Source organism: Tigriopus californicus, chromosome 6, assembly GCF_007210705.1.
Source record: "Tigriopus californicus strain San Diego chromosome 6, Tcal_SD_v2.1, whole genome shotgun sequence".
Classification (NCBI taxonomy): Eukaryota; Metazoa; Arthropoda; class Copepoda; order Harpacticoida; family Harpacticidae; genus Tigriopus; species Tigriopus californicus.
In genome coordinates, this window is record NC_081445.1 from 11,575,574 (window position 1) to 11,586,704 (window position 11,131).

Below are 11,131 nucleotides of genomic sequence, written 5' to 3' on the forward strand. Positions count from 1 at the left end.
GGAGAGGAGAATAAATACAAAAAAAGCTGAAAAGCAAGCCGGCTTTGGATCAATTACGCGAGCAAGACCATTTCGGCGTGGTTACTCACCATTTCCGAGGCATTTTATTATGAGTTCCAGACGATCAAAACGCAGCCCGACGACGACAACAATGATAATAATAATTTAAGGGCAAGCAATGCCATTAACCTATAGGTAGGCATGGGGCCTAGTTGAGCAACACCACCAAGGCAAGTCAAACTCCTCGGAGCTCTCAGCTCAATGCCCTGCGGCCACATCGTTAACATAGGCAACACCGCACAGCACCTCCAACAACGCTGTCCATCGTCCCCGTCCCCACACTCTCGGTCTCCTTCCATGCTCATGCTGAAGAGGGGTACTGTGATCGACGGTGCGAGTGGCTGCTTGGCCAATCTCAGCCCCACAGCCCTTCCCCATCCTACAGCTTCCTCTGGCGTAGTCCAGACGCCTCAGGCCCCAGGCCTAGTCTAACGGTGAGGGGTACGGCAGGGACAGAAAACAAGGAGTCGGTCCCGACTCCCGACTCCCGACCCCCCACGCGCCTCTGCTTGTAAGATCGTGTGCTGTTGGCCTTTCATTCCTCCCGATCTTCAAGTTCATCGACTCTGTTGGGTGGTGGGTGAGACGGTGAGACTGCATCATTGATATTACCAAAGGGGACTGACTGACTGGTCGGGGGGCCACGCCAGTCTTGAATACCCGTCAGTAGTGAGGCTGCATGCAGTTGGACTTGACAAAGAACTCTCCCGACTCACCCACCGTCTGAGAGTCTGTGCGGTGTTTGAATGTGTCTTTCTCTCTAACTCTCCGTCTCTCTCGTTGGGGCCGGAGTTGTGGTGTCACATTTGCTCACATTTCTTGTCGTTTTCCGAAGGTGTCGGTTCGCATTCCACCCCTGGCCACTGCCATTGAAGGGCTGGAACAAGAACCCCGACGGGCAGTTTGCTTCTTTAAATTTTTTACAACCACCCCTGATGGGGCGAAAAACTCCTGTTCCTATCTATGAACAGAGGGAGAGAGAAAAAATCCAAATTGGAGTAGTTTAACCAGTGGTCGCGGCGTTCTGTGGATCGCAACTAAGCAAAGAAGAAGTATTGTGCCATGGGGGTGACTTGTTTTCGAACCCTTCCGGTCCTGATGGGCTTTTGAAAAAAAGTGGTGAAACGAGTGAAGTGCAAACAAATCATGGAAGATTGTGTGTACCAAGTGATGGCAAAGGACAAATCCGGCATTGTTGAATTAGAGCAACAAGACTGATGATGTGAAACATATAAGTCTGCTTCAAAAATCCCCTTTCTCTACTCTAGTACAGCAACCCAAATGTGATTATTCTGCCCAAGTTCCAAGAACTTGTTAATTTGCTACAAAGTACAACACCATCTCTTGCCAGAAACTGCAAACTCGATAGTCTGAACTCTGACTCTAAATTCAAGTGAAAGTCATTGCAATACATAACAAATTGAATAGAGTAAAACATCTGCCTTCTAAAGGAAATAAGATAACAACTGTGTCTGTGGACTGATCATTGGAAGTGTGAAGTGATTTCATCATCCCCCATTGGACTCCAGCGGCATCGTGGCGAGTCTTACGGATACCTACCTTTTTCTCACCCTACCTCATCCCCTCCCGGACAGCATGTGGCCTAGCACCTCAAGTACCTCAATCAACTACAGACCCTTTGAGGCCTCATTTGATGAGACTCATCCCAACCCTTTCCCATCCCCAGAGCCCCCAGTTCCACCCCCAACCTCCCTATCCCTTTCACCGCCCTTGGGCGGTACCTTGAGCAGCAATAATAATTGGAGCCTATCACCTCCAGCAGAGGACAAAGGCTCCATTACTGTTCTGACCTCATCCACCATCACCTCCGGAGATTTGGAACTGGTAAGTGACTGGGCAACAATAAATCACACATTCTAAACCTAAATTCCACGGACCCTCTCAGATCCGGCTTGAAATTACTATTTCCGAGGTCCACTATGAACGTGTTGTGGAATGATGTTGGATGTGTATATTACTTGGAAGGTCAGTGGGTCTAAGAAAATTTTCATGCATACAAATGCCATAGAGGGCGCCTTCGACAGCTCATTATCTGAGGCGTCAAACGATTAATCACCCGATGTTTTGTCGTTCCATTTTGCGGCTTTGAACCACCCTTTGGATGTGTTCTGTGTGTGTGAATGTGTGCGGGTAGGTACGAGTAGGTAGGAGGTCATCCGGAATAATTATTTACGATTATCTCGATTCGGAATTCGAGCAAAAAGGGCGAATTCAATCTTCCGGGATTTCAAGTGGCCATAGCTCACTTTCTCTCTCTTTGTCCTGTTTTTTCCTCAATATTAAGTTGTGGCAATAAAAAGGAGGACCTTTTTGCTCAGGCTCTGCCTCTTTCATCGTATATTCGTTTATTCGGCCTTGTTACTTTTCAAGTTCATACACGCAAAAAGGGGGCTTCAATTCTTACGACACGAGAGTGGAATTCTTTTCAAACTTATTCCACCTAATTAATCAACAATGCCTTTTAATTGAATCCAAAGACAAAAAAAAACCTTTCCTTCGAAACCTCTTTTTGCTCCATCCCTACTAATGTTTTGATCATGTCCAATTGGCCGCAGACTCATGAAGTTAAGGCCATGATGCAATTTTCATCTAAAGTGCATGGCCATAAAAAAAGCACCCACCTCTCTCAAGGCGAAATGCGAATAAAAACTTCTGCGTACAAACACTGCACACCACGGAACGACCGCTCGGGCGGCAAAAAAAAGCCAATTCGCAACCCCTTTTTGGCGATTTTCTTGCCATTGGCCGGGTTGACGCGCATGGTATCATCTCTCTCTCTCACTCACTCCATACGACGTAAGCTAGCAGCATCCCTCCATGCGAATTCCGCCGGCTTGCGAATAAATATTGCACGGCTCGGCTCAGTGTTTCCGCAAAAAGAAGGAAGGAAGGAAGGGCTGCCGTTCTGCCAGCCACCATATGGAAAACGATCCTCAGAACGGAGAGGAACGGAGTAAAAAGAGGAGGAAGGCGGAGGGCGGAGTCTAAGGAGCCTCCCCCCTTCTGCTCCTCGTTCTTCTCGTCTCACACACTCACTTTTAACCCTTTCGCTACCTTGAATTGGCAATAACGCCAGGGTTGCCCTCCGCACTTGACGGGAGCTTGTTTTCGTAGTAGTAGATCTGATGAGTTGGAAGACGATCTTGGGATGTGAGGTGTGACTGATCGAGATGATTAGGATGGTTGAAATGATTATGTGGAATAACTCAGATTTTTATGAATTATAGTGAACCTCTTATACTTGTGAGACAAATACCCTTACTTCTACAGAGTTTACTGGAACCTCAAAGGGAGTAGGATTTTCTAGTCTAAAATAATTATGGTTAAGACTGGAATCTGGAATGGTTATCATGCTTCAAAGGCAACCCTGGCGTAAAGTTCAACAATTTGAAAGTAGTTTCTTGAACACGAGGGAAAAGGGGGAGGGAGAGATTGGCCAAGTCAGCGAGCAACACGGCCTGGAAGAACTCATAAAAAGCCATTCCAAACTGTTTTTTTTTTCGGCGGGCACTCTCTCATTGGACGAAATGGAAAACCAGTACCACTCTACCCCCCCTTCACCCTTAATAAAGTCGAAGTAGTTTTCCCTCATCATCATTGTCGCTCATTGCACTTGAGCCCTTCAGAAAGCGACTCCCTCAAAGCTTCCTTGACTCTGACCGCAAAATGAACGAATGTCAAAAGCATTGACTTTTTGATGGCTTTCATCATCTCCCGACTACTCTCCTTCCTCCCCTCTTTGTAGTAGTCCTTGTCAATCAAACCTGACTCAAATGGTAGCAACCATTCCAATAGCAATGCTCAATGCTTCCATTCTCCGTCGATCCCTCATTCCATCCAACTTCCAAGTCAGACAGAGTTCGAACACAAATCTTGGCAAGCATTGCGTACCGTAAATCCTACACCATCACCCTATAAGCTGTGTATGACTTGGTCTTCTTCGTTTGTTCCCTCGGTCGTCGCAGTTGTGCCTACCCATATCCATCGGCCATGTAGGCCATAGGCCCCGATGATCTAATCGGACACAGACACGGAGCCAGCAGACCTGAGAGTCAAGAGCTAGGCCTGATTATCATGCCCTGGGCAACGAGGCAACACAGAAAGTACGCCTGGATCGTCGACTCTCCTGTGTTGAAGGTAGTTGGCATTGCGCAGCAATAGTGTTGTTGCTGTTGTTGTTGCCTTCAGACGAGTTGAATAACCTGTGAAAGATCCAACGAGTCTCTCTGAACGGTGATCATGATGATGATGATGATAATCGGTTGTGATCATGAGCCATCAGCCAACCATCCATCCATCCATCCATCCATCCATCCACAATCGTTGTCAGATTTGGATACAAATCGTGGAAAAAGAGGCCCCCCAACATTTGACGTTACTTTGCTTCAAAGCTTTGGTTCAACTAGTTCTGGCTTCAGACTCGAAATCATAATAAGTTTCATTAAAATAAGGCGCGATTATTGATGGCGTTGACACTTATTGGGTTGTCCAACAGGAGCAATACAAGAGCTGACCTTGGCCGGGTTCAGCTCGACGAGACATGAGTGTAAACTTTGATCAAATTAGGTCAAGGTCTGACGACATCGACAGCTCCCCTGTTGGCCTTCTCAGACTTGATATCTAAAGGTTCTCTTGTACACACATACACTGTACAAGCATAGGCAATACACACGTACATACATTTTGTACACAGCGGACTTACTCACTCATTCAGAGATAGACGAGCTTTGATACCCGTTCTACAGGCTCCGTTGCCTTTTTCAGACCAGACATTCGATTATGAAGAGTGCTTTGAGAGTCGATCCATCCATCCAGCCAGTCCGATTCACGAAGGAGCGAACGAATGAAAGAGCGAACCATGTTGTCGACTGTCTGGATTTTGACTTCACTTGATCGTTGTCTGGATGAATCCACGTTCAAAGCTCCCAAACAACATGGAGCGTTTCAAGGTCCTTGGACACTAGAAAATGACTGACTGACTGACTGGCTGGCTGGCTGTCCGGCTATCTAACCAGGACCTGGTACTTGTGATGTCTTAAAAAGTAAAAGGTTCTTTGTTTTATTCGTTAGTTAGAAAAACGAGGCAGGCTTTCACTATTGTCAAGTTATTAGTCGGAGTAGACAAGGTTCGTTTGTTTTACGCGACAGGAGCAAAAAATTATGGATTCCCGCGTGTAATAACGAACGAACGTGGTTGCAGGCCAAAAACAGGGGTTCCGTGTCACTTCAAGACCAGGCACACTCACTCACTCACATGCAGAGAGTGGATTTAGTGTACAGGGAAGAACATGACATTTTTTGTCAACCATATTTGCTTGACTTTTTCCCTTCTTCGTCTTCGTCATATCGAGGAGTGAGTACGAAACTTGGTGCTGGTGCATTATTATGGCTGTTGCCACCACAGGGTGCTGCATCATAACGAGGAATCATTTCAGTTTTTTTTCTGCCCATGATCATTAATTGGGCAACATGTAATGGAGCAGAGATTGGATTAGATTTTATGCAAGATCCGCACTTCGCCTCGGATAAGTTCCTGATGTCTTGAACATAGCTAAAAAAAGAGTTTTACTTTATACTAAGGGGTAAGCATGTCACCACCACAAGGTACTGCATTTTAACACAAAACACTTTTGTTTTCCTCTCAACTATTCACATTAATACGCCATGACATCTTCGAAGCATTCTAAAAATGGAGTGCCTTTTGAGGCGACTTATATTGATGAAAATCATTTTTGAAAAAGTTTGTGAAATCTCTGTGTTGTTTTTAAATCAATGCATTGGAAATGAAACTTTTACTCTTTTAAACCTTCAAACGTCCTAGCATTTGAAACTTAGAGCATCATTACCACAAAGATAAGATTCCCTGAAGCACATTAAAACCTCCAAAGAATGAGAGAAAATTCCCAATATCTGTGTGGCACCCTGCACGGATCTTCTGCAGAAAGGAGAAGCCCGAAGGAAGATCGTCTCTCTCTTGTCGACATGGCACAGTTGTGTTCCCATCATGTTGGTTTCTTTGGGGCAAAAAAATGTCGAGGAATTTCTTTGTCTTTCCATTGCTCCTTTTCCTCGTCATCAATTCTGCTCTCCTTCCTTCGCAAAGATTTGCTTAGTCGACCCCAATGTAAAGGAATTTCTTACTTCTTTTGGCTGAGCAATATTGCTCGCCTTTACCATCAATGGTGTCCTGTTAAGATTCAATTCCAAACTTGTAGAAAGTTACTTTTTCACACATTTCCAAGAGTGAGGCTTATCTCTGGTGAGTCTAGTGTAAGTTCGTGCGTTTGTCTGGTTTCATTCAGTGTTCCAAGGGAATTTCTCGCGCTCCGCCAGCAAAAAACTTCAGCAGAGACAAAAAATTCTGGTTCGTTTAGACATGCAATTAGACCAAGTTGTTCCAGAAGCTCCATCACCAATGGGAACCACCCACTTTGGGGAGCTCCCTTCCAAAAATTGGTGCTTTTACCAACATCATTTTCGACACAAAGGGGAACGGCAAACGTACCAAACTCGATACATTGGCAACCCTTAATTTTGGAACCACCTTGGATTATTTTAGACCAACAACAATGGAATCCTGGAAACATTTGCAATTGTTGTCTTGGCTGCCTCTTGTTTTGAAGATACTCAAGCTTGATAGAAGAGCAACTTGATCTTGTAATGACAAAAACCTACACAGGAAAAGCCTGTCTGGAGTTATCGTCTAGCATGTGATGAATCATGTTGTTCCTTTTCATGTCAGGGAACACTGTTAAAAGTCCAAAAAAAGTCGGAGATTGAGGCCAATCCCCTGATTAGGCTCATGAAGACCACCGCAAAACTTTTCATCGATGGCCGATCAAACAGGGGTAAAAAGTGTGGTCTTTTCAACGGACTGAAGGCTGATTGGCCAATTAGACTGGCCTAGCGGGGATGTCTGCGGCATCCCTGAATTGAACACTCGGGAACACTGGAAGAAGTAAAAAAGAGGCACAAAAACAGTCTTGGAAAAGAGACGGGCTGATAGAAATGGGCAATGGGGCCGATGATGGAACATTGGGAACACGAGTGGACCACTGAAGGTCCTGATGAAAAAGCCGTTCTCATTGACCCAGATTAATAATTGTGCAACGTTGCGTGCTTGAGTTGTCTCTCGGATTAGCTTCAGAGCATTATGGGAACATCGTGAGACAAAGAAAGTGCGCACAGGGTCTTTGTTCCGGGAACAAATACTCCAGTTACCTGAACTTTCACTCATTCATGCCATTCACGTTTATGGATTCGTACACCGTTCTGACATTCCTATGGACTATATCAGACGACTTTGTTCCCAATTGGAACACTCTACTACAACCTAGAGGGCGCTTCTAATCAGAGCAGTCAACGTGGAACAATGTTCCACACTTGCGCGCCATCTAGTTGAACGATTTCAAACCCTCCCATGTTTAATAACGACCAAATTCTCTTCACATTTCAGGTGAGTACGTGTTCCACCTATGTTTCTTCAAAATCCATCAACATTCAGAACATCTGCACTTAGGGTATTGTCTAGTATAATAACCGATTATTTGCCCTTCATGTGGGTAGAAAACGAGGATTCCCCCTTAGCTGTTCCGGTTGAGATGAAGTCTTTAGCTATTCAGGATTTGCATGCAACACTGTTTACCTTCCTTTGCAATTTTTTGAGCCCTTAACCAGACACCAGACAAAAAAGTGCAACTCCCTCTCTCGCATTACTTCTTCAACAACTACCTCCCTTTGTTCGGATCAAGTCTCCGCCAAAACGAAGGGAACCCCAAATGGATCTTGGCCTCCCCTTTTACTCCTTTTTTTACTTGATTTGATCCCGGTGACAACCCACATTAACTCATTGCGAACCATTTGCATCAACTCAGTGTGGTCCTTTTTGGGGCAAAATGTGTGATAGACAGGGATGCCAATTTTACGTACCTAGAGAAATTTTAATCATGAATCCCGGAACAGCTTCTTTTCTTTTTACTCTCGCATGACCTAGTTTTAATGGAAAGCTGGTTTTTGTAAAGACCGTTTTATTTGTGGGTTAAAACAATACTTTCAATATTGATGACGTAGAAGGTCGGTCGATATCTACGAAACTTTGCGGTCCTTTCATAAACGAGTTAATGACTTTGCCAACTATTGATCTGAAAGCAGTTTGTTTAAGGATGACTTTCTAATTTAGTCGAATAGGAGTTTTTTCCCCTTTTTAGTAGTTTGTTGCTCTGATTTTTGAACTACTTCGCTCGTTAGTTTGGAACAAGTGTTTTCACAAATGCTTGAATAAATCCTGAAACGGTTCACCACACAAGAAATATACCATAATCTTATTTTACTACAACACATGATCATGTTTTCATAGCTTCAAGACCAAGCGTTATGTTTACGGATTAAGAAGGAATACAAAATGACAGCATTCTTTCTGTTTGCCTAATTATTCCCTGCTTCATAACCCGTGATTGGAAAGCACGAACTTCCCTTGGGAATCTTTGAGTGTATATTTTTTGTAATCAACCTAAAAGTTTGATTAGCAACATTCACAAATGCCAAATATCGAAAAGATGACGAGCCTCTCGTTCTCTGGCCATAAATCAGTGTGAGAATGGTCACCCTGGTAACACTTGAGCACACACTCATTTCAGTAAGAAATGCCCGGCTTTTTTAGCACTCATTCCTCTCCTCATTTCCCTACTATGCCATTTTCATTATGCATTATAGGATCGAAATTCTCGTCAATTTAGGCACTTGGTCTAGTCGTAAACCCCATCAAAATGCAATTGAAACACTGAACCATTTTTTGAGGGTAAGGTTAAAAGGTTTAAAACCGTTGTTTCTGAATGATTTTCAGCCAGTTAATTCATGCTTTTTTTCAAGATTTGGGTCTAATAACGAATTTGAATCTGCCGCCTCATGTCTATTGGAGTGACAATATTAGCATCAATTTAGAATGAATTTCAAGTCAAACACAAAGTGATTCTAATCTTCAACATTTACATAATTCATAGTTTTATGAATACTTTAAAAGCTATGTCATAAGTGTTAATTTAAGTAACACTTACAAAATATCACGTGAAGAGGCGTGGGTTCAAACCCAAGAGACTTGTCTCTTTATTGATTCACAACGAAAATAAACTTGTTGATCTTTTGCTTGACTCAATGGTTCTAATCCTGAAGAGAGGACCATTTTGATTGTTCTTGTCGACCAACATCCAGCCTTGATAACTGAGCCTTGTGAGTATGGTCCAATTGAAGGTCATTTAGGAACTGCAAGTCTGGCTTTAATCCTCGTCTACATTAGTCGCTCTCGCTCTCGTTTTGACCCGTGGTGCATTCTCGATTAAACACTTTATAATACTGTATCAGTGTCCTGCAAATTTCGGGTGTCTTGGACCCCAAGTGACTTTTGGTTTGATTCCTGCTGAAGTTGAAGTTGGTGCGTCGTCCAACCATCCATCTATCCATTGGTCCATCTGCGTGGCTTCTCATTTTCAATGGTCGTCGGGGTGGTGCATGATGGTCCATCAAAAAAGTTTTCCATCATCTTGACTTTAGTGGTGGGTTGTTTTGTCTCGGGGCGAAATTGCTCCCGAAATCCTCAGAATTATATGTTCACAAGGGAGGAGAAAGAGCTTCCAAGACTATCATCGTTTACAAACCATTGTTTACTTGTGAACGCCATGAGCCTTTTGCATTCCCGACCAAATAACACCTGACTTTATACGATTTCTTTTTTTGAGATATACACCTTGGACTGATTACTTCAGTAAAAAAATCTGGCATTTTTCCAGGCCTGCTTGGGGTAATTTTGTCACATGATTAAGTTATCTTTTCGCACACTTCGTCTTAGATGAAGTTAGTAATGCTTATTGCCGATAGAGTATACTCTTCTAATTATGCAAAAATTGCTACTTGTAAACTAAAGGATGATTAAGCAAATTTGTACACACCAGTCTTCTATGCGTTTGATGCACCCTCGGACAAATCTTTTTTAAAACCTCAGTCTTTTTTGTCTCTATGGTACAAAATATTGAGTCATAACGTTGGTCGGATGTGCCAGATAATCATGACGTAAGAAATAGTTCACATCTCGCAGTTTAGTTCTTGAAAAAAGTGATCATCAGAATTGGTCGGGTTCATAATACAAAGCGCAAGTTTTTCCTGTGGCCACGACCAAATGCATTTCGGAAAAAACTGCATCGCTGACAAGCAACCACTCTGTTCAAGTTTGGTTTTTGGTTGAAATTTGCAAAATTCAAGGATTCTTTCGGTCACACATTCACCTCAAAGCGGTGATTATCCTTGAGCAAACATTTTGTTCCCCTTGATTCATTCATTTTTCCTTTCTTTCTCTGCGCTTTCAAACAAAACCAGCAATGCATCCATCCTCTGAGATTTTCTGGACCCCACCCGAAAAACATTCCGTATGTTTTGGGGGAGGATACACACCAACCAGGAAGAAAGACCACAGTCTTAGGCGTGCCAAAAAATTGCACTTTTCTAATATTTCTTTTCAAGACAGCTAGGGGAAGGAAGGGGAAGCAAGCAAAACTTCTCCAATGGGCCATAGAGGGCTAGTGGAAGTTTTCTCTCATGCTATCATTCCTATGACCACTTCTGGTCCATTCGTGGAACAGGGTAAATGCCAACTGTATGTGACAGAGATTGCTATGAAGAGTGAAGACTGTTTGGTTAAGGAATATTGGTTGATCATTAGCAAATCCGTTACATGAAGGCTTATTGGTAGAGGGGGTCAAAAGCTTCTCTGGTTAGGACTCTCTAGAAGTTCTCGTAATTCTGACCGTGATTACCCGCTTTACGAAAGTGTCCGAGGTGTTCGACACGCCCCCTTTCGTAAGAGGGCTTTGACTAACTAGAAAGAATGGCTGTCATAAAGTTGGTGCCAAAAAGAGCTGTTTCCACAAAGAACTGCAATTGTTGAAGCGTTTGGAATACAAATCTTTCTCGTGGCACGACGAGCTTTGGCGTTCTCCCCACGTCCCACGTTCCAAGGACTTTTTCCAATTCCAAAAAGGAGCCGGGATGATGAATTTCGACC

The 11,131-nt window shown here is 43.5% G+C and overlaps 1 protein-coding gene across 7 annotated transcripts in view; it reads left to right on the forward strand.

Moving 5' to 3' along the window:
* Positions 1-11,131, forward strand: part of LOC131882837 (zinc finger protein rotund-like) — a 79,128-nt gene that overhangs the window by 22,365 nt on the left and 45,632 nt on the right. For 2 of the 7 annotated variants that reach the window (XM_059230118.1, XM_059230119.1), the window contains exon 1: positions 734-1,905. The exons of 3 other annotated variants lie outside the window; for them this stretch is intronic. In XM_059230118.1, the coding sequence (XP_059086101.1) occupies positions 1,657-1,905 (249 nt within the window). In that variant the 5' untranslated portion in view covers positions 734-1,656. Of the gene's footprint in view, positions 1-733; positions 1,906-11,131 lie in introns of those variants that run through there. 2 more of the 7 variants (XM_059230122.1, XM_059230123.1) reach the window with 1 other exon arrangement.